The sequence below is a fragment of the Pan paniscus genome, chromosome 20 (assembly GCF_029289425.2).
Source record: "Pan paniscus chromosome 20, NHGRI_mPanPan1-v2.0_pri, whole genome shotgun sequence".
In the NCBI taxonomy this organism is placed as follows: Eukaryota; Metazoa; Chordata; class Mammalia; order Primates; family Hominidae; genus Pan; species Pan paniscus.
Window position 1 is genome coordinate 20,781,892 of NC_073269.2, and position 23,758 is coordinate 20,805,649.

Below are 23,758 nucleotides of genomic sequence, written 5' to 3' on the forward strand. Positions count from 1 at the left end.
ACAGAGATTTCATGAATTGGTTACAGAAAGCTAACTAAACTCTTAATGACTGAATAATGGTTTGCATTTTGCTTGAGCCAAAAAAGATGTTTAAGCCATGTACCACTACATTCCCTGCTTAACATTCCTAAGTTTCTTTATTCTTCATAGTTTTCTAATGAACATATAGTTTTCCTGAATAAGATTATAAAAAAGTTAACCTTTCTTCCAAAAGTATAAAGACAAATAAAATGTCGACTCACAATACATATTTTTTGCATAGCATTAAAGGTGCGGAGACATTGCCTGCTCCTCTTCATTATGATTGGCCCACCTCTTAAAAAGACTGCAACAGGCCGGGCGCGGTGGCTCACACCTGTAATCCCAGCACTTTGGGAGGCCGAGGCGGGCGGATCACGCGGTCAGGAGATCGAGACCATCCTGCGTAGCACGGTGAAACCCCGTCTCTACTAAAAAATACAAAAAATTAGCCGGGCGCGGTGGCAGGCGCCTGTAGTCCCAGCTACTCGGGAGGCTGAGGCAGGAGAATGGCCTGAACCCGGGAGGCAGAGCTTGCAGGGAGCCGAGATCGCGCCACTGCACTCCAGCCTGGGCAACAGAGACTCCGTCTCAAAAAAAAAAAAAAAAAAAATACTGCAACAGACGATTCAATTGTCTAAAATACTTCGAAGTACAGAAATTAAATGCTTTAGCCCATAAACATATCCCTTATCTACTGTGTTGCTAAGGAACATATCAGCCATATCTATCATGCGCACTTCAGCAGTCTCTTGGCAACCAGTGGGAAGATGGTAGACAACTTTTTCCAGTTGGGAAAGTACATTTCCATTTAAATGTTCCTGTGACATGCTTTTCCACCCATTGTCTTGCTCCAGATTTTCAACTTTCAATGAAGTCTGACTGTGATACTTTTTTGTATACATTTTCCTGTGATGGGCATACATCTTGGACAAGCTTTTGCCTACTGAAGCCTCTATTTTTCCATTCACTGTGGAAGTTAATACATGAAAGTTATTATTGCACTCTAGTACTTCTGTGTCTGACAGTTGTCCTTTGGACAAAAACTTTTCTGCCAAATTTCTGTCATTCAGTTTTGCAGTGATTGGCTGAGATGAACCTTCCTAAAGAAACAGTAATGAACTTGCGTAAAAGTTAAGCTGCTTCTGGTTTTCAAACCACTGCAGAATTTTCTCAGTCTTCTGAATAATGGCAGCAACAGCATCTTTTATTAAGCAGTACCCATTATGAAAAAATCCGGAGACTCCATCCTTTATAGCTTCTTTTGTTAAGCTTCTTCCATAATGTTGGTTTGTGTCTCATAGCTATGGGAATGAACAAGATAAACCCTCATGCCAAGCACCAAGAACCCAATCTCTTCCATTAATGGGTCCTTGCTGACCTGTTGCTGAATTTTCTCAGATGAGGCAAAAAGGATCATAGCTTTTTTGCCCTGTCTTTACATCCATTATACAGGGCTTATTAAAATTATGGGTCACATTTTCCAGTTTTAGGTATAAATCGTTTGGGGCAGCGGGAGGTGGCCAGATGCCATAATATTTTGGCAAATATTGTCGTAGCTCTAGAAGAACACCATCGGTACAGTCAGCAGCATAAACCATATTATAGAATTCCAGCTCTCTTGGGCCCCTTGGAGGTGGTTGTAACTGTTTCAAAACTGTGCCATCTGGATGTTGCAGTATACCCATTTTGTCCGTCCCATACCTGTGGCCGGCCACCTGATGCAAGATGGGCACACAGCCACTGAGGAAGCGGAGTCTGCCGCCTGCCGGCTGCAGGGTGCCCTTAGGGGTGGCCTCGATCGCCGGTGGGGTCCGCATTTCTGGGGGACCCGGCGCCTCGACCCGGAGCGGGGATGGTGGCTCTCTTGCCATAACGGAGAACAGAAGCGGTAGGGTCAGCGAGAGCAGGAAAAAAAAAAAAAAATAGGAGGAGGGAGGGGGCGCCGGAGAACCCAGGGGTCGCTCAGGCTCGGGCGCGAGGAGGCTTGGGGGTTCCCGCGGCTGGTGCCTGCTGAGGTGAGGGGAGGGGGCCCATGACGCCGCGGCGGCGCGGGCACTCCCTCTGCCCAACTCACGGCTGAGCGCGGCTCCCGGCTCAGGCCTCTCTGCAGCCGCAGCCGCGGGCCCAGTAGACACAACCCAGCCGAGGAGCAGCAGCAGCAGCGGCGGCGCCCCGCGCTCCCTGGGGCCCTCCAGAAAGTTTTTTTATGGATATCAGCAATCTAATTCTACAATTTATATGGAGAGACAAAAGACTCAGAATAACCAACACAGTATTGAAGGAGTAGAACATAGTTGGAGGACTGACAATATCCAAGTTTTAAGACTTACTGTGAAGCTACAGTAACCAAGATGTTGTGGTATTGGTAAAAGAAAAGAGAAATAGGTCAATGGAACAGAATATTAAAAGCCCAAAAAATAGATCCAAATAAATATAGGCAACTTATCTTTGATAAAGGTGCAAAGGCAATACAGTGGTCCCAAATAAAAAATATAATGTATTTGGAGATCAGAATCAAGGCCAGAGTAACCGAGTGTAGCAAGGGAAGGAGATCAGCTAGAGAAGAGATTAGAGAAGTCAACAGGGTTTAGTGATGCAACATCCCTTAGGCTATGAAAAGAGATCAATGTTTGTAGCAGGATTTTATTTTGAGACACTGACAGGTTTCTCTCATTCTCCTACCACCTCACACAGTCAGGTGCCTTCACCATCCTCAGGAAAAAAAAATATATATATATATATATGTGTGTGTGTGTGTGTGTGTGTGTATGTATATATATATATAATATGCACAGCCCTCTAGGAGAAGAGATTGTTCAAGGAGCACAGATATTAGAATTTTTGCCTTTGAGTTCCAAAACACAGCCTTTAAAGTCGTGGTAGAAATAACGATCTTGAAAGACAACATTCTTTAACAGCCAGACTTTCTGAGACAGGAAATAATAATGGCTCCATATATTTAGCATTCATTGTGTGCCAGGCACAGCTCTGAGTCCCTTATATTGAGACCTCAGGAAAACCCTGATATAGGTAATGCTGTTGTCTCCATTATATGGTTGAGGGAACCGAGGCACAGAGAGAGGAATTAACTTGCTCAAGTCACGCAGCAGAGCCAGGACTTGAGCCCAAGCAGTCTGGCTCCAGATCCTATGCCTCTGAAAGTAAGGGAAGAGAGTCACAGAGGGAAAGCACTGGGAGGGGGAGAAACAGGGGTGGGATGTTGGTGGAAAAAGGAAATAAAAATTTCTGAGAGCCTGCCAGGGTGGAAGCTGCACCCCTTTCCCTTTGTTCTGAGCTGAGGACTCCAGTTTTGGGAGGACATTCCCAGGACAGATGAAGGGATCTGCCCCTATGGTTGTTTCTCGCTGAATCAGAATCTCAGTCTTGCTCCTTAAACCCATTCTTAATCCTGTTCCCTCTCCTGCTCAAACACCTCCCAGGGCTCCCTACTGCCCACAGGATAAAGTTTTTACTTGGGCTCTGGGAGAACCCACTAAGGGCCTAGATGCCCTGTGCTCAGCCAGAGAGGCCGTCACGGTTTTGGGTTCAGAGACGTCACCCTGCCTCCACCCACTCACCTCCCTTTCTTAGATCCCACCAGTCCCCAGGAGCCCCATGCTGGCTGTCAACGAGGCTCAAGCAGAGGTGTCAGCATAGTTTTATTTCTGGGACTCTACAGAGGTGGGTGGGTGGGTAGGACAGTCACTGTGAGTTCGCACCCAGGGGCTCCACCCGCAGCCAAAGTCCACCCTCCGCGCGCAATATCAGCTCGGGCTTCCTGCGGGGTTCAGTGTGGGTCGGCAGGATGCGGAAGTGCAGCAGCGTGAGCGCCAGGACCACCTTCATCTCAGCCATGGCGAACGCCTGCCCGATGCAGTTTCTGGGGGCAAAAGTGAGGGAATCTGACTGTGCCCATGACCCCCATCCCGGCCCCATCATGCTTAGAACCTGGCCTGGGACTCCAAATGCACCCAGATAGGCTTGAGGGGCAGAAAGAGGGGATAAGTGTCCACAGGACTCCCATGTGTGCTTGCATATCCCCCAAACCTGGCCCAGGCTCCTACCCCCAGTTCAGATAAACAGATGAAGGAGGGGACTCTGAGCACACCGCAGACCCCTCTAGGACCTTCCCAACCCCATTCTGTGAACAGTTGCTCATGAACTCCTGAGGAAGGGAGGGAAGGAGAGCTGGAACTGGGACCATCTGTAACTTCCCCCTTTTTGGACCCCTGCACCCATCATGCCATCTCTGCCTCAGACACAGGCCACCCTTACCTGGGCCCTGCCGAGAAGGGAATAAAAGCCAGAGGTGACCTCTCCTTGATGTTCTCTTGGTCAAAACGGAAGGGGTCGTAGACCTGCAGGTGAGACCAAGAAGGCTTGCTGGGTGGGGTCTCCCAGTTGGGTGGGGTCTCCCAGTTGTCTCCAAGACCCCCGGCCTTGGAGAGACATTTTGGCAGATGCGTCTCCATTGAGGGGAGGTGATGTTGGATTTTCCTGGTCAAAACCCTGTCACCTCCTCTAGGAACCTTGGAATGGACTCCAAAAAGGGTGGGGTGAGGGAGGCAGTACCTCAGGGTCTGGCCACACAGTTGGGTTGTAATGGATCCCGATAATATTGATGAGGCAGACAATGCCTGTGGGAGAGAAGAAGGCAGTCGGGACAAGGCCCCCCTGCCTGAGGGACCCCTCTTGCTACCCAGGAGGCTCCTCCCCCTGAGGCTGTGAGCACCTTTGGGGATGACCCGGCCGTCTGGGAGCACAATGTCCTGCGTGCAACATCGGGAGATGACCGGGACTGGGGGATGCAACCGCAGGCTCTCCTTAATGCACATGGTCAGGAAGGGCAGCTGGGCCAGGTCATCCCTAAGAAAACACCCCAGCCCCAATCATTATCAAGGGAACAAAGACACAATTCTCCAGCTTCTCTGTTTCCAAGTGAGACTTTTTCTCCCTATCACAAAATAAATTCCACATGGATGAAATACTGGAGAATTTAAAAAGCAGAAAAAAATTAGAAAAGCAGAAAATTAGAAAAGTACCAGAAAAAAATGGTGCCGATTTTTCAAAGATTATTCTGAGGAAAACACAACACTCTGAAGCCAGCTATTAAAAAGGTTAACATATTGGCCTAAAGGTAAATATCCTTTATGGCAAGAAAGCAAACACAAAATGCAAGTGAATAAAAAACAAAATACCCAGATCCACTGTTTTGCTCTTATTCATCATTGTATTAGCAATAGTAGCAAATGCAATTAGACAAGGGAATAAAAAAGAGAGGAATGCAATTTGAAATGTGGTGGTGGCAGACGGTGATTTTATACTTAGAAAAACAGAACACTTCACTGGAAAACATTTATAAACATTTAAGACCCAGTAAGGGAGCTGAATTGTTTGCTTAATCTTTCTTCTTTTTCTGTGGCTGTTTAAAATTTTAATACATTGTACACTTAAGTGGCTCTAAATTTAAAAACTATAAAACATCCTCTACCCCTATGGCCCAAAGTCACCTGCTTCTTCTCCTCACAGGTTGCCTAAGTTATTATTATTTTTATATATCTTTCTAGAGCTAATTTTTAGTATCTTAAAAATATGAGTACATCATATACTATATACATATTCCATATCTTTTCTCATTTAACAGTATGTCAGTCTTTTCTTGTGTAGCTCCTGGGACTTGTATCAAAATAGGGTTATCCCTACTCTGAAGCTATAAAATAATTTTCCCATGGTTTCTTCTAGAGCTTTTAACAGCCTTTTTAAAAAAACTATATACTTGAGTAATCTAAACATTGTCTTATTATAAGACATGGCAACCAGATTGAGTTGATTTTTTTTCCAGGAAAATAAGAAGCATCTGGAAAAAGATAAAAGATAAGATATTAATAATAATGATAATAATATAAAATATCTGAATTAAATTTTAACAAGAGACGTAAAGTCTCTGTATTTCAAATGAATTTATACATTTCCCTCTATCTGAATAAAAGATACATTTCACTATAGCAACAAAATATGTAAGGATTGATTTAACAAAACATGCATATGATATCTAAGCAAATATTTTAAGCTCTATTAAAAGCTTAAATATTATTTGAATACATTAATAACCATTTTACTATGACAAACTATGTGTCAATATTATGGTGTTACCTGTTTTCGCACATATCAATCACATATTCAAGTCAAACAAGAGAATATATTCAGTGCAAATGATAATCTATCTAATTTTTAGGAACTTGATGAACTTACTCTAAACTTTTTTGGGAAGAAAAAAATCATAAAGAGCTAGGTCAATCTGAAAATAAAATATTAGAGAAAAGCAAGTTGGCTTAGGCAAAGAATGCATGACTAAGACCTCAAAAGCAAATGCAACAAAAACAAAAATAAAGAAATCGGTCCTAATTAAACTAAAAAGCTTCTGCAAAACCAAAGAAACAATCAGCAGAGTAAACAGGCAACCCACATAGTGGAAGAAAATATTTGCAAATTATGCATCTGACAAGGGACTAGTATCAAGAATCTACAAGGAACTCAAACAAATCAGCAAGCAAAAAATCAAACAACCCCATTAAAAAGTAGGCAAAGACATGAATAGGCATTTCTCAAAAGAAAATGTACAAACGGTGAACAAACATATTTTAAAATGCTCATCACTAATCATCAGGGAAATACAAATTAAAACCACAATGAGATACCCCCTACTTCTGCAAGAATAACCATAACTAAAAAGTCAAAAAACAATAGATTTTCGTGTGGATATGGTGAAAAGGGAACACTTTTACATTGCTGCTGCAAATGTAAATTAGTACAACCTCTGTGGAAAGCAGTAAGGAGATTCCTTAGAGAACTAAACGTAGATCTACTATTCCATCCAACAATCTCACTACTAGGTATCTACCCAAAGGAAAAGAAGTCGTTATATGAAAAAGACATATGTACACGCATGCTTATAGTAGCACAATTCACAGTTGCAGGGATATGGAACCAATCTAAGTGCCCACTGACAAACGAGTGGATAAAGAAAATGTGACATATATACACCATAGAATACTACTCAGCCATTAAAAGGAATGAAATAATGTCTTTTGCAACAACTTGGATGGAGCTGGGACCATTATTCTAAGTGAAGTAACTCAAGAATAAAAAACAAAATATCATATAGTCTCACTTATAAGTGGAAGCTATGCTATGAGGATGCAAAAATATACAGAGTGATATAATGGACTTTGGGGACTCAGGGAGGGAGGTTGGGAGGGAGGCAAGGGATAAAAGCTTACATATTGAGTACCACTGCTTAGGAGACAGGTGCACTCATCCATGTAACCAAAAACCACCTGTACCCCACCCCCAAATTATTGAAATAAAAACAGAAGAGAAAGTCATTCTACCAGACATTAAGACCTATTACTGAGTTACAGTAACAAATGTAGCATGGCAAAGCTGCAAGAACAGAAAAACAGACCAAAGAATGGAATAGGGAGCTCAGAGACAGATATGTGAATAAGTGAAAACCCACATCTGGTAAAGGAAGCCCCACAAAACCCTGGGAAATGGATGGATAGTACAGCTACAAAAGAAAATGTGGACAAAACTGGCTTCATATAAACTAACCAAAAGTGTCCCCAAGAAGTCAAAAGGCAACAAAAGACAGAAAAAAAGATTTATTTTAACACATAGTTTCATAAGTAAATATGGGAAAATAACCCAAAGGAAAAACAGCAATGTAAGATGATCTCTTCCACAAAAAGAAAAAAAAAATGGCAAGAGATGTTCTATCCCACTCTTATTTAAGGAAACGTTCACTAAAAGAAGAAATATGCAGACTGACAAAAATTTAGTGTGGTGAGTCCTCAAAGATCTAGGGGCAGAAATACCATTTGACCCAGAAATCCCATTACTGGGTATAGATCCAAATGAATATAAATCATTCTGTTATAAAGATATATGCATGCATATGTTCATTGCAGCACTATTCAGAATAGTGAAGACAAGGAATCAACCCAAATGCCCATCAGTGATAATCCAGATAAAGAAAATGTGGTTCATATACACCATGGAATACTATGCAGCCATAAAAATGAACAAGATCATGTCCTTTGCAGGAACATGGATGGAGCTGGAAGCCGTTATTCTCAGCAAACTAATGCAGGAACAGAAAACCAAACACCACATGTCCTCACTTACAAGTGGGAGCCGAACAAGGGAAACGCATGGACACATGGTGGGGAACAACACACTCTGGGGCCTGTCACAGGGAGGGGTTGGGGAGGCGAGAGCATCGGGAAGAATAGCTAATGGATGCTGGGCTTAATACCAATGTGATGGGTTGATAGGTGCAGCAAACCACTATGGCACATGTTTACCTATGTAACCAATCTGCATAGCCCGAAACTTAAAATAAAAGTTGAAAATAATAATAATAATAATGTAACACTCTTGGTGAAGTTATGGGAAAGCTGTTGCCATCGAACTCAGCTAATAGGAATAGATTTTTTATTATTATTAAAATTGTGGAGTAAAATGGCCTTTTATTCTGCAATTGCACTTTTGGGAATTTGTCCTGCAGAGATATTCACACAAATAAGCAATGGTCACTGTACACACATGCTGACTGCAACAGGTTTAATTTAGCAAAAGTCTGAAACAAGCTAAATATACATTGATGGAAAGAGGTTTAGATAAACATCCACACAACAGAACACTAGTACCATAGAATACAATGCAACTACAAAAAAGGAGGAAACAGGTCACTAGGTGTGTCACACAATGCAGGCTGGAAGGTAAATCAGTACAGAGATTCTGGAAGGCAAATTGGCCATATCTACAATAACTGGAAAGATACACAAGTGCTTTCAACAAAGGTGTGAAACAAATAAAATATGGAATGTTATGCCATGCTAAAAAAAAAAAAAAACAGCTGTAAGACACACTGTTGAGTGGCAAAAATAAGCCACAAAATGCATATATGTAAATAGCAAAGGGCAAAATACATAGTATATATATATATATGAAATACATATTTCTATGTATATTTAAATATATACATTTCATTGACTCCTAATTATTAAATTAAATAAACATATTAATAACATATTATAATTTAATAATTAGGAATATATATAGTATATATGGAAATATATATTTCTATGTATATGAAATATATACATTTCATTGACTCCTAATTATTAAATTAAATAAATATGTTAATAAATTTAATATATATTAAAATATATAAATATGTATATATTTCATTGACTCCTATTTATATCAATAAAATACATAGTATATATATGGAAATAGATGATATAGATAGATCGATGGATGGATAGATAGATAGATAGATAGATAGATAGATAGACAAGAAGGATGAATAGATAGGATAAAGGATGGATGGATGGATGGATGGATGGATGGATGGATGGATGGATGAACGGATGGACAGATGTATAGATGTATAGATAGACAGATAGACAGATAGATAATTAAGCAGACAGTTAGATGACAAATTGATGTCTCAAGAGACCCCTTTAGGGAAAGGGAGGATATTAGGTGGGGTGGTGGGAATGTCAAGGTTAAACCCTGTCTTATCTGTAGTGTCTCATTGAGTCCAAGAAGAATCTGTTCTCATCATTGTTTTTGGAAGTCAACACTCATTTTCCATGTATAAATGCAAAATAGAATGGTACTCAGTCTTTAAAATGAAAAGAATCCTGTCGTTGGTGACAATATGGATGATTCTGGAGGACATTATGCTAAGTGAGATAAGCCAGGCACAAGAAGACAAATAGCAAATGATCTCAATTACCTGTGAGAGCTAAAATAGTTGCATAGAAATCACAGAGACAGAAGAAAATGGTGGTTGCCAGAGGAGGGAGTAAGAAAGAACAGGAAGATGTTGGTCAAAGGGTACAAGTTTCCATTAGACGGGAGGAAAAAGTTTTGAGATCTATTATATGCATGGTGACTACAGTTAATAATAATACATTATGTTTTCCAAAACGGCTAAAAGAGAAAATTTCAAATGTTCTCACTGCTAAAATAATAAGTATATGAGGTAATGGATATGACCATCAGGTTGATTTAATCATTCTGCATTGTGTACATCATAACATCACAGTGTACCCCATAAATATATATAATCAAAATTTGTCAATTAAAAATAAAGACAAATTAAAAAACAAACTCATTTTCCAAAACTCATATTTTGAGAAAAACAGAAGATCGTAAAGATACATTGTTAGTGGGCAGACCTGTGTCTATTTTATATACTCCTACTCACACAGAAAAAGAAAGCGTGTGTTCATATACAGTGGGCATCAGGATAGCCATTTTCTAGGACACACAGAAAACCATTGATGATGGAAACTGCCAGAGTGAGGAGTGTGAGGCTTAAGAAGGAAGCTCATTTTTTATCAAAATTTTTGGCCACTTTTTTAAACAATGTGTAATTTTGCTTGAAATCTTGGTTTTAAAAGCATAAAAATGTTTCTCCACCTTACAGGACCCTGTGCTGAGCAAAGGCTTGGATGTAAGGGCGCTACCTTCAAAAGGCCTGTCCAACTCAATGTTTCCTCTCCATCCCCAGCTCCTCGCCTGGCTCAGACCTCAGAATGTCCTTCCCTGGGACTTCCTTCTACAACTGGTCCTCTCCAGTATGCCCTCTACACTAGCCCTAAAAAGATTCTCCTGCTACCTGTCCCTTCCCATTGCCCTTGAGTTAAAATTGAAGTTCTTGACTTTTTTTTCCATGTATTCCACACCCAGGCTCTGCTGCCATCTCCAGGTTCATCATCTCATCATGACTCAGTTTCTCCCTCTCTATTCATCCCTCTGTTTCTTTCTGTCTTCCCTCTCTCTTTCTTTCTCTCTTGCTTTCCTTCTCTCTCCATTCTCTTTTTATGACCTTCTCCCTCCCCCTGCACACAAGCCACTTCTCTCTTTCCCTCTTTTCTTTCTCTTCTCTCTCTCTGTTTCTCTCACTCTTGGTCTCTCTCTCTCTCTTTCTGTCTCTCTCTCTCTCCCTCTCTTTCTCACTCCCTCTCTCCTCCCTCGACCTTTGCCTAGGCTCTCTTCTTGACCTGGAGCCCTACTGCATCCAGATATCTACTGATCATTATTAAGGATCTCAACTGAGACACCTCACTTTTATTTTCATCTATTCATGTCTTTTAGAGAAAAATTCTCACTATGTTGTCCAGGCTCATCTTGAAGTACTGGCCTCAAGTGATCCTCCTACCTCAATCTCCTGAGTGGCTGGGATTACAGGTGCCAGCCACTGTGCCCGGGTGAGACACTTTCTGTACCCCCAGTCATGCTCCTCTTGTTCTCAACTTCATCCCTGCTCATGTGGGCTGGGAGTTTCCTGTCCTGGGACTGTTCCCCCACCAGGCTGGGAGCACCTGGAAAACAGATCGCAGGGCTGGATTCTTCCAAGCTCTCCAGAGCACCAAAAGGTGCTAGATACAAAACTGGGGATAGGAATGCAGTGTGGGAGCATTTGCTGAATGAAGACTGGATGGATGAACAATGCAGGTGTTCTGGATAGGAATGAATGACTTTTACCCTCAGGTCTCTCTTATAAATCCCTGGACTGTACAACAGGATTGAAATTAGGGTACGGAAGAGCAAACATTCAGAAAGTGAAGATGTTTGAAAAAACATGATAATTCAGTGAAAAGAGGAGGTGGAAGAGAAATTCATTTGCTGAACACATGCTAAGTGGCATCATCTGCCTTCACATGCTGTCACCAATTCTCCCAGCAGCCCAGGTCCCAAAAGCCTGCAAACCATCCCCTGCTGGCCAGGCTGTGTATTAAGCCCTGCCTCTGAGATTTGCACCGATTCCCACTAAGCGATAATGGAAGCATTGACCAAAAAAACTCCCTCCCTCTGCCCACCTGAGGAGCAGAACCAATGAGAAAAGATCAGGAACAGGCCAGCACCTGCACTCACCATTCAATCTCTATAGGTTCACGGTCCTTCAGAAGCTCTTGCACTTCTTGCCGGCACTGTTCCTGGTATTCTGGGTGCTTTGCAAGGTGGTATAGGACCCAGGAGAGACCACTGGCTGTAGTGTCATGGCCTGAGGGGCAGCCAAGCAAAACTGGGTTTCTGGGCTGCTTCAGCACCAGAGGGAGGAGAGCACCCAAACTCTGAGGCCCTCAGGAGAATGTAGGGAGGAGGAGGATGGGCAGAATGAAGTGATCCAGGGTCCACCCACTATGTTCCTGGGATGGAGAGGTCCCTGTCCCCACTGTAGTCCCACACTGAGACCCTCACCCTCAAACATGAAGGTGTCAGCTTCTGCTCTTATGTCCTCATCAGACAATTCCTTCCCATCTTCATCCTGGAGAGAAGGCAAGACAATATCCCTGCCCCAAATCACACCAGCTCTGAAGGCTCTTGAGTCAAACCTAAGATAATTTCTGAAGATCCATCCTCCTTCCAGAAACCCAAGCCCATCATGCACTCCTAGATGTCTCTTGGTCACCACCATCAGAGCCCACCACCCACAGGCTTCCCGCTGGCTTCTTCACCTCCTATTTGGCCCTGCTGGGAAGAGTCAATGACCTATGGATATTTTCTTGTTTCGAATAATGAGGACTTTTGGAGTAAAGCATTAACTGGCAACCTGGGTTACAGCATATTTCAATGGCAATTTCGCTTGGAGGTTAGAAATTAAGTATTGGCTGGGCGTAATGGCTCACGCCTGTAATCCCAACACTTTGGAAGGCCGAGGCAGGTGGGTCACCTGAGGTTGGGAGTTCGCAACCAGCCTGACCAACATGGAGAAATCCCGTCCCTACTAAAAAAAAAAATTAGCCTGGCATGGTGTTGCATGCCTGTAATCCCAGCTCTTCAGGAGTCTGAGGCAGGAGAATCACTTGAACCCGGGAGGCAGAGGTTGCAGTGAGCCAAGATCACACCATTGCACTCCAGCCTAGGCAGCAAGAGTGAAACTCTGTCTCAAAAAAAATGAAAGAAAGAAAGAACTGAAGTATTACTCTGAATGTATTTGCTCACATTCTACAGTGGTAAACTCAGAGAATCCTTCTTATCTTTCCAGAAGGCATCTGGGTTATAAACCTATAAACCTACAGGCATGGCGATCTCACTGGAAAGGAGTAGTTTTTATTCCAGAACAAAGCAAACATCCTCTCTCTCTCTCTCTCTCTCTCTCTTTCTCATTCCCACTCTCGCCCTGGAAGGAAGAAGGGGCAGATGTGCTAGCTAGCTATCCTATATAAGCCCCAAGATGTATACTGTGGGGCCCCTCTCTGCAGTACATTCTGGTGTATTTACAGGTAAAAACATTGTGTTACCCTAGAAGGAATATGGGAATAGAGAGCCAGCTCTACAATCCTACTCTGGTTGCTGCTATTGCTGTGAATGATGAATAGGCTGCTGTGATCCAGGGATTTGGTGCATCTGTCATCATAGATACAGACATAGATAGATATGCATAAAAATATGTCAGCCTAACTTGCTAACATGTAAGTAGAGTAAAATCTCGGCTCCTCACTATTTCAAACTTAGCAGTCCCCTGCCAGCTGAATTCCACAGAGTCATCTCTCAAACCTATCTCTGACCTGTCTTTTTCAAGCATGTTCCATGGCTCCCAGTGCCCTTTGGATCAAGTCCAAGTTCTTTCATTTGACAGAGGCATAAATCTCCACTCTATTACTTGAATTCACATCCCAGAGAAGCCTACCTTGCTCAGCAGAAGCACATCAATGAAGTCTAAAGTCTTGGACTTTGCCTTGTTCTTGAGGAAATCATCAATACCCTGAGTGGGGAGGGTGCGGCGCCGCTCCTGGATGACGGCATCTGTGAAGTCGTGCACCAGGTGGCAGGCCCTGCGGAAGCGCTGCCCATCAGGAGTGAGATAATACAGGAAGTCCGTGTGCAAGAGAATCTGCTGGTTTCTCTTTTCTACAAAGGCACTGAGCTCCAAGATGGCGGCAATATATTCACTGGGCTTCCTGCATGAAGGAGGTAACAACTTAACATATGCAAAGTCCCAGGAGCACCTCTCACCAGCAGCTAGAAGCTACTGCCCATCAGGAAATTGAGTATCCAGAAACAGCCAGGAGACTTGACTCTCCAAACTCTCTTCTCTGAGGCATCCCATCTCTGAGAGCTGCCTCCATGCACCAAGGTACCCAGAGCATAGCTTGGACACCATGCTTCTCTCCCGTCTCTCCCACCCAGTATCCAGCCTGCACTCTTTTCCTTCCAAAAGCTGTTCACAAAACTCAGACCTCACTGTCTTCCAGCTCTTTCTGACCCAGCCCCTACCATAACGGACTTGCATTCAATGTCTGCTCCATGTAGCGTCTACATGACAGGCAGACCTCCACAGAGCTCAGCTGTGACCACATCTGTCATCGGCCCAACCCCCTTCAAAAGATTCCTGGGAACCTCCTGATAAAGTTCATGCCACTTTTCCTGATTTTCAATGTCCTGAAATCTATCCCCTGTCTACTTCCACAACCTCATGTCTACTGTCTCTTTCCCCCTCCCCATCCTTCAAAGCCCAGCTATGACACACAGAAAATGCCTTCAGAAAGGCACTTCTGGTTACCCCGGTCAGCCATCCTTTTCCAACCTACTCCCTTGGGTTCCAGGCCCAAGTTCTCAGGTCCTAGGAAAGGACTCACTCCTGACAATTGCTTTCAAAGCTGAAGACACATTTCTGCAGACTGTCCAAGGTCATGAGGCTGATGTGTTCAAACATGTCCAGTCTGGCGCTGCCCTCTGAGGCCAGGCGCTGCCACTTGTCCTGGCCAGAGAAAAAACAGAGCCAAAGCTGGGAACTGCCTCCTGGGAGCACCTTCCCAGACCCAAACATCAAGATGGACTCCCTGCAATCATCCTCCTGGTCCTCTGCCCCAGGTACCCATCCCCAGGAAGGACCAGCCTTGGATAGGAGCAGAAACTGTTACTATTAGGAGATAAAGACTCATGGCTGGGAGTCGAGAGATCTGGGTTCAAGTCCCAGTTCAGCCTCCTATGGTCTGTGTGCTGTTGGTCAACCTCCTGCATTCCCATAGGTCCCATCTATCAAATCTTCAGTAACAGTTAGGACAACATGCTTTGGGGCCAGATAAACCAGGACAGAATCACTGCTCCACCACTCGTAGCTCACTTACTATCTGGTTGAACTTTGGCAAGCTCCCTAATCTCTCTGGACCTCGGTTTCATAGTCTGCAACAGGGCAAAACCAACCAAAGCCTCACGGGGTTATTAAAATTAAATTCCTAAATATGTATCATGGAGTTGGCAAATGGTACTGTTTCTGGGATATGGTGAGTGCTCAGTAAATGTTGGTTTTACTCATCTCCATTGCTATAAATTCATTTCAAAAATATCCCTATTGTGGGAAGAGAACATTACACACTGGGTCCTGTCAGGGGTTTGGGGACAAGGGGAGGGAAAGCATAAGGACAAATACCTAGTGCATGTGGGGCTTAAAACCTGGATGACGGGTTGGTGGGTGCAGCAAACCACCATGGCACATTTATACCTACGTAACAAACCTGCACGTTCTGCACATGTATCCCAGAACTTAAAGCAAATGTGTGTGTGTATATATATATACACACACATATATATATACACATATGTACACACACACACACACACACACACCCTGTAGTTGTTTGGGCCATTTCTCAGAATTGTGTTTGCAGAGAACAACATTGAGAGATAAGGCAATGACTGCTCCTGGACACATATCAGGCTTGCTTCTGCTTGCTAAAAAAGCACATTCCCGGCCGGGTGCGGTGGCTCACGCCTGTAATTCCAACACTTTGGGAGGCCAAGGCAGGTGGATCGTGAGGTCAGGAGATCGAGACAATCCTGGCTAACATGGTGAAACCCCGTCTCTACTAAAAATACAAAAAATTAGACGGGCATGGTGATGGGCGCCTATAGTCCCAGCTACTCAGGAGGCTGATGCAGGACAATGGCGTGAACCCAGGAGGTGGAGCTTGCAGTGAGCAGAGATCACGCCACTGCACTCCAGCCTGAGTGACAGAGTGAGACTCCAGAAAAAAAAAAAAAAAGAAAGCAGATTCCCTAAGCCTAGTGCTCCTTTCCTTCCATGCACCGTACTGCATAAGCAGGCAACTATTCAAACCTCTCTATGGCACCCCGTGGGATTTAGGTGGTTTGGAGAAATTATGCAAACCAAGAACATGCTGCTTGCTATGCCGTGAGTAATAAATCGCTGTTTGTCTCTGACCCAGGACTCTCGTATCTCCTTGCAGAATCCATGAAGTATTAACAAAGCTAGCTTATCAGCTTGCAATTAAGAAAAACATCCTAAGCACTTCACAAAATCCCAACTCCCAATTCTTCACTTCTCCCTTTGCACTGTGATTTCCAGCAACTTCTATTAAGAGATGGAGACTGTTTTATGACCCTTTGGGTCTGTGCTGACCTAAGGCTGGTTGAACTTTGAAACATTGCAGAGAAAATGTCCAGAGACATTGCAGTCTCCTGGCAGTCTCTCAGAACCCAGTCTGTGCCATGTGAACAGCAGGGTGCCTCCTGGAGGCAGAGAAACACATGGAGAAAAGTCCAGGTGTCACAGCTGAGGCCATCCCAGGTCAGCCTAAAGCTAGCAAAGCCCCAAACAAACATGTGAATAAACTGAGCCAGGATCAGCAAAGCTGCCCACATGACCCACAGCTGTTCATGTACCAAGAGTGATCCCATCCACATGCAGAAGAACCAGCCAACTGTCTCACACACTTGTTAAGTATAATAAACCCTTATTGCTCTAAACCAATGAGTTTTCAGGCGGTTTGTACTCAGCAATTGCTACTATGCAATCTTGATCTTTACTCTCTTGCGTTTGAAGGATTTCTGTGAGAGAAGCATGGAAACTCACACCTTTTGAGACATACTATGTGCTGGGGACATGAATCCATTACCACCTTTTAAGTAGAGATTATTATTCCCATTTTACAGATAGGGAAACCAAGGCTCAGAGAGGAAGAGCATTGGCCCCAAAGCACAACCAAAATTCCAGAGCAGATATGCCTGTGGTCCCTCTGCCCCAAGGCTCCAGCTGGGACCCAGAGTTCAAGGGACTCACGTGCATGATGTTCACACTCTTGTTGAAAATCTTCATATAAGGCTTCAAGATGTTGAAATGGAAGGCAGGCGTCAACATCCGACGGTGGCGGCTCCACTTGTCACCACCACTCAGCAGGAGCCCATCCCCTGGCAGGGCAACCAAGGACAGTGGTCAAGGGCAGCACCCTCCCTTATCCCTAAAGGATATCCCCAACCCCATTCACCTCAATTACTCACCCAGCCAGGGCTTCAGGAAGCCATAAAAAATCATATCCTTGGGTGCGACAGCAGCTGACATGATTGAGGACCATCAGTGGCCATGGAGAGGGGTAAGAGAAGGACTTTGGGTATGGAGGAATGCTCCCAGCCAGGGGTGTGCACTTCCACTCATCCCACCCAGCATAGCAGGAAGAAGGCCAAGGGTAGAGGAAGAAGGAAGGATGATGGAGGAAGGAGAGACCAGACCAGGCTGCAGCGACAGAGTAGAGCAATAACACAGCATGCTCCAGCACACAGTGACATATCTCCTACATGGTCCAACATGTTCTGCAACACCTGAGCATAGCTCAACACTCTACAGAATGCCTTTACAGGGACCTAGGACACTCTGTCTACTCCCAGCAGTCTCTGCTATCTTCTGACATGGATCTGGGACCTGGAATATTGCCCTGACAGTTGTTAACATTCCCTGACATGGCCAAAACACATATGACAAACCCTAAATGACACAACATGCTCTGCCATGGACCTGAGATGGTCTGATATGACTTCTGTGTACCCCAGTGACGGGTCCTAGATAACATTTAAATATGATGTCACTAATGTCCTAAACATGGCCCGGGTATAACCAAGCCTATTCTTCGGCATAATTCAAATCTACCCTAAGACCTAACTCTACTAAGACTCAAATAATATCTCAGACAGTTCTCAAAGATTCCCTGGGTCCTACACCTTGGACAAGCACCAAACATGGCCAAGACATTTGAAGTAGAATAAAAAGACAATCTCACACTACATCTCAGACAAGAACCAAAAAGACTCTGACATGCCCCAAATGTCCTCAGCCACAACTGAGCCCCACACATGATGACTTCTGTATATGATCCCAGGTGGAAGCATATACCAGATACAATCAAATATAATGTAGAAAACATAGGCTATCTATGGGACCCTTGGAAGAAAGGTGGGCTTTCTGATTGGAACTGGGCTTCTGAGACTCATCGTTGACACCATATGAAAAGGCAAAGTGACACAGAGAATGGTAAAATCGAGAGAAGGAGATAGATTCCCAGTGATGTGGATTAATTGACACCTGGATCCAACCATGCCTGAAGACCACTCTCCCCAGACTTACAGCACATTGATTCTCTTTATTTGCTTAGACCACATGAGTTTGAGTTTCCATCACTCGCAACTGAAAGAGACTTCAGCAGCCAGAGAGAGCTGAGGACCTGCCCAGAGTCACTCAGCATCCTGAGGTTATAGCCATAGTTTCTGTGGGATGCTTCCCCTGCCCCTGCTTAGTCTGGCCTGTTCAAGCACAGGATGAGCAGAGGTAAAGAAAGGGCCCCAGACTGGGCTGGGATCTCCTACTGGAGATTGCTGGGGCCTGGAGCAGGAGAGCCATGAATAGGGTGGATGAGTGACAGGATGAGGTAAAAGGAATAAACTCACCAGACTTGAACATCACATAAATAGCAGCCCAGATTCTCCACCAGCCTCAAATCCCCCTAGTACCATAGGCTTAGGGACAGACAAGGCTGATGCCAGGCCTGGCAGCGGTACCTGGATACTAATGATGTCCACTGCATCACCCTTCCCCTTGCTTTAAAATCTTTTTACTCATTTTTCCAGCAACTCCTCCTCCAGGAAGCCTTCCAATCTGCCCCCAGGAAAGACCTTGTTCTCCCAGTTGTCACACCCATCTCCTTCTTGCCAATTCCTGACTTCACGAAGTTTGAGATATCTCTGTCCAGATCCATTTCCTCAAGCATGGGGCTTTCTCGAGGACAGGGACCTAAATTGAGGCTTCTTGGAGCCCCAGTGGTGCCCAGAACACAAAGGCAGAGAGAGATGGCAGTGGAGGGAGGAGACGCTGACATGGGGGTTCGTGAATACATGAAGGAAAGAGGAACATGGCTGAGAGAGAAGCAGGAAGAGGGGCCTGGGTCCTGCAGGGGCCACACAGAAGCTTGGGGAGGGGAGAGGCTAGAAGGCCTTTGATGTTTCCCAGCCCCCACTACCACAAGCTCTGCACGGGTACCTGAGGCACTGGTGATAGGCCGGATGATATCAGGGTGGCATAAAATGAGGAGGGGGAAGGTAGGACCCAGCCACAACTTAAAGCCCTGGGGATATGTGGTCACCAGCTGGGTCAATGTCTTCATGCCCTCTTCCGTGGGAGTGACCTGAAAACAAGGCAGAGGCCGTCAGCCCTTGTGATGGTTAATTCTAGGCGTCCTGAATTAACCATGAATTCCACGTGACCGAGCCAAGAGATGCCCAGATAAAACATGCTGGTAAAACATTATTTCTGGATGTGTCCATCGGTGTATTTCCAGAAGAGATTCACATTTGAATAGGTAAACTGAGGAAGGATGCTCCACCTCCCCAGTGGGGGTGGGTGTCATCCAATCCTTTGATGGTGCAGATACAACAAAGAGGCAGAGGAAAGGGTGGATGTGCTCATCCATCTGCTCCTGTCCTTGGACATGAGAACTCCAGGTTCTCAGGCCTTTTGGGACTCAGACTGAATTTACAACACCAGTGTCCCTGGTTTCTGGCTTGCAGATGCTATATCATGGGACTTCTTGTCCTCCATCATCACATTTTCCAATTTCCGTAATACACTCTCTCTGTCACGCTCTCTCTCTCTCTCTCTCTCTGTCTCATACATGCATGAGATATAAGCGGGAATATACCCTGTCAATTCAGTTTCTAAAGAGAACTCTGAGTAATGCACCTCCTCACCAGGAGCCACAGCAAGTTCCCCCTGCAGCCTCCAGATGTGGTGCAGCCTCTGCCCTCAGCATCGTGTCTGGATTCTGAACAGCTGCAGAGAATCTCAGCTGACCCCTGCTCCTTCTCTCTTGGGGCTGTCTCCAAGATCCAAAGATAATGGCCGGGTGTGGTGGCTCATGCCTGTAATCCCAGCACTTTGGGAGGCCATGGTGGGTGGATCACCTGAGGTCAGGTGTTCGAGACCAGCCTGACCAACACAGTGAAATCCCCGTGTCTACTAAAAATACAAAAATTAGCCAGGCATGGTGGCTCACACCTGTAGTCCCAGGTACTCAGGAGGCTGAGGCAGGAGGATCACTTGAACCTGGGAGGCGGAGGTTGCAGTGAGCTGAGATCGCACCACTGCACTCTAGCCTGGGCAACAGAGTGAGACTCTGTCTCAAAAATAAATAAATAAATAAAAGATCCAAGAGTAAATACCAAAGCAGAGGGAGAAGGCAAGCTGTCTGCTCAAGAGGATGTGTTTTCTCGTCTTGGAAATGGTTTCAACCTGGGGATGGCCACATGGAAAAGTCCGCATGGAAGGAGGTCTGTGGACAGCAGTGTGGCCTCAGGACTTGTCCCTGAGGCTGGTTCCTACATCCCTTTCACGTCCTGGCTGGTCCCCACCAGCGGCTGTTCCTCCCACACTGGGGACATTCCATTCTCAGCAGCCCCCAGGCGTAGAGGAGTGACTCTTAACTGTCTACAGTAAGCACCTCCTGCAGGCCAGGCTCTGTGCTAGTGTGTCCTATTCACCCTCCACTGCACCGATGGACACGCCCATCAATTTTGCCATTTACAAGTGAGCAGACCAAGGCCATGTCCCCCAAATGGGAGAGCAGGTCTAAGTCGGAGGCCAAGGTCTGCGGAGTCAAGGACAGCTTCTGAAAAGAGAAGGGAGTGGCCAACTTTTATTCAGGCAGGTAACAAGGCCGACTGGGACATGTTAGTGAGGAAGAGCAAGATAGGAGGAAGGTGCCTCCAGAAAAGGAGGCAGCGGGAGACTGCCCACACTTCTCTTCTGGACCCTCTGTGTCCCTGCGTATAGAAAGGGGCTCAGAGCTAATTCCTGTGAGAAAGCAGCAGCACAGAGATGGGCAGACACAAGCAAATGGGCCAGGCAGGGAGTAGTCCCTGGACAGTAGACTCAGGAGGCCTCAAGTCCAGCAGTGGAGAAGGTGCAAATGCCAGGAGATCTTTGCTCTGTGCACCCATACCACTCCCACAGGAGCCCCTCAGAGGTGCAGTAACACAGGGAAGACAGGCAGGAAAAAGATCCAAGCAGGCTGGAGTGGGAGGACAGGGAGGTGAGAAAGACTTGGGATGGCACATCAGAGGAATGAGTGAGTGAGGAGAGGAATGAGTGAGTGAGGAGAAGAATGAGTGAGGAGAGGAATGAGTGAGTGAGCAGAGGAATGAGTGAGTGAGAAGAGGAATGAGTTAATGGGCAGAGGAATGAGTGAGTGAGGAGAGGAATGAGTGAGTGGGGAGAGGAATGAGTGAGTGAGGAGAGGAATGAGTGAGTGAGGAGAGGAATGAGTGAGTCAGGAGAGGAATGAGTGAGTCAGGAGAGGAATGAGTGAGTCAGGAGAGGAATGAGTGAGCTGCCTCCCTCTCTTCTCTGTGTTCCCACACCCCAGCCACCCTCAAAACCCAGCTCCCTGAGCCCCATTCCTGCCCCTCAGGAACTCCATGCATCCTGAGATCCCAGACCCATCCTGCTGACAAACTCACCAGGCCCTGGTGTCCCCAAAACCAGTTCTGTTTCGGGGGTTGAGGAAAACACTGGAGGCGGCGGCAGTTGTCATAGAAGGTGTAGGTCCAGGCCAGGACGCGGGCCAGGAGCCAGGAGGCCCCAACCAGCAGCAGAAGCAGCCACGGGGATGCTGCCACGGGCCCGAGGCCCAGCCAGGACAGGCACAGCTGCAGCATCCTGCAGGGCAGATGGGATGGAGGGTGGGATCCTGAGGCCCAGGGAAGGGCCCAGGAAGCTCCAAGGACAGTGGAGAGGGGCAAGGATGGGCAGTGCTGGAGGCAGATCAGGGAAGGCTCTGAGATGGGTAAACAAGAGCTGAGATCTAAAGTCCAGAAATGCCCAATGAAAACCAGCAGCCAAGTGGCCTCCAGTTACACAGAAAGGGGGAGAGAGGCTGATTAGAATCCAAAAAGGCCCAGCCTGAATCACTGGGAGGTTGCCAGGGGTCCAGTTACCAGGAAATCACCAGTCTCCCAGGCCAGCAGCCTTGACCCACCCCAACCTTGGGCAGTCCCCTCCCCATCCCAGGCCAGGACCCTCCAGCCCTGCCACTGCCAGCCTGGCTCCTATCAGAAGCAGCTTGTCCCACATACCCTCCTCTCCCCCTCTGCTAGGAGGTCTTTGCCTCTGGCCCCTGATTTCGGGAAGGCTGTGGGAGGCGAGGCTGGGCTGGGCTGGTCGAGCCAATCCCCATGGACTGGGTGTGTCTTCCAAGCCTGGGCAACCAACCAAAACCTGGCGTAGGGCCAGCTGGGTGCAGAGGAGCCAGCTCAGGGTGACACAGCATGGGCACAGGATCCTCAGGTCTCAACATCTCACACCTGAGTGGGAGGGGATCTTGAGGAAGAGTCAAAGGTGACTCTGAGCCCCAAAGTTTACAGCCACCTTGCCCTTCCAAGGCAAGGGTGTGGCAGATAAAGTCATGAACTTGAGAGTTCAGGTGGCAAGAGAGTGGGGCCAGGCCAACCATTGTGCCAGATCATGTTCTGAGCTCCTCTCCACATGTGGTCCAGGAGTTCATCATGCACCATTTCTCAGTGCAGACTTAGGAGATTCAGAGACAGAAGCTCCTGGCCTCTGGCTTCACAGTCTGGCAGGAGTTCAAGCCCTGCCTCCAGGCAACCCAGGGCCTGGGTCGAGACATGACTGACAGGAGTAGGAACAAACTATCTAACTGTGCTGGGGATTACCCAGTCAGATTTTAGAGATAAAGAGCCCCGCTGGAGGAGAATACCTGGAGGCTGGGCTCAGCATAGGAGGACAGAGAGGGGAGATGGGAGGTAAGGCTGAGAGGGGCCATGAGTGGATGGGGCCAGGGACAGGAGGGCAGAGATGGGGGACCCTGAGTGGAGTCCTTATTCTGCCCTCCCCTTGCCCTAACTGTGGGTAGTGAGTCCCTCCTGGACTCAGGCTTCCCATCTGGGAAATGGGATGTCAGATAAGGCCTTAGAGGGGGACAGAGGAGGGATCACAGGAAAATGGGCCTTAGATGGGGACAGATGAAAGATTCTGAGGAGGGAGTGAAGGGAAGGGGCTGGCAGCTAGCACTTTAGCTGCTGTGTGTCAGTCTCTGCTCTTTGCAAAAGACAATATGCAAAGTTCTTTTACTGTGTACTGGACTCTAAATAAAGCACACCTACCATGTGCCAGGTACTCTGTATACATGTTGTGTACTGTGTGCCAAGTGCTCTATGTAAAGTGTGCCCACTGTGTGCTGGGCGCTCTACGGAAAATCTTGCTTCTTTGTTCTCGGTCCTCTATATAAAGTGAAATTTGTGCGGAGTAACTTATGTAAAGTGTACCTACTCTGCACCTGCTGCTCTATATAAAGCACACCTACTGTGTGTCAGATGTTCTATGTAGAGCGTGTTTACTACGTGCCTGGTGATC

The 23,758-nt window shown here is 45.9% G+C and overlaps 1 protein-coding gene and 1 pseudogene across 2 annotated transcripts; both read right to left on the minus strand.

Annotated features, from left to right (window-relative positions):
• Positions 1 to 2,734, minus strand: LOC100996068 (inositol polyphosphate multikinase-like; annotated as a pseudogene).
• Positions 2,735 to 3,665: 931 nt separating this feature from the next.
• CYP4F11 (cytochrome P450 family 4 subfamily F member 11) lies at positions 3,666 to 22,544 on the minus strand. 2 transcript variants are annotated; one of them, XM_003813569.5, is made up of 13 exons: positions 22,462 to 22,544; positions 21,847 to 22,045; positions 19,373 to 19,517; positions 17,347 to 17,400; positions 17,129 to 17,256; positions 14,685 to 14,806; positions 13,736 to 14,006; positions 12,304 to 12,370; positions 11,977 to 12,106; positions 4,754 to 4,887; positions 4,594 to 4,658; positions 4,297 to 4,379; positions 3,666 to 3,901 (listed from the first exon to the last, which is right to left on the minus strand). In XM_003813569.5, the coding sequence occupies exons 2-13, from the start codon at positions 22,042 to 22,044 to the stop codon at positions 3,724 to 3,726; spliced, it is 1,575 nt and encodes a 524-aa protein (XP_003813617.1). In that variant the 5' UTR covers position 22,045; positions 22,462 to 22,544; the 3' UTR covers positions 3,666 to 3,723. The 2 variants fall into 2 exon arrangements, with proteins under 2 accessions (XP_003813617.1, XP_063456851.1); XM_063600781.1 differs by lacking the exon at positions 17,347 to 17,400.
• Positions 22,545 to 23,758: the final 1,214 nt, after the last annotated feature.

Excerpts from the sequence above, each read along its gene's own strand:
- CYP4F11 (XM_003813569.5), bottom strand. The coding sequence starts at position 22,044 with ATGCTGCAGCTGTGCCTGTCCTGGCTGGGCCTCGGGCCCGTGGCAGCA. Across the intron at positions 12,107-12,303 it reads TGACACCTTCATGTTTGAGG|GCCATGACACTACAGCCAGT; the intron begins GTGAGGGTCTCA and ends GCTGCCCCTCAG. Across the intron at positions 4,888-11,976 it reads GAACCTATAGAGATTGAATG|GGATGACCTGGCCCAGCTGC; the intron begins GTGAGTGCAGGT and ends GTGTTTTCTTAG.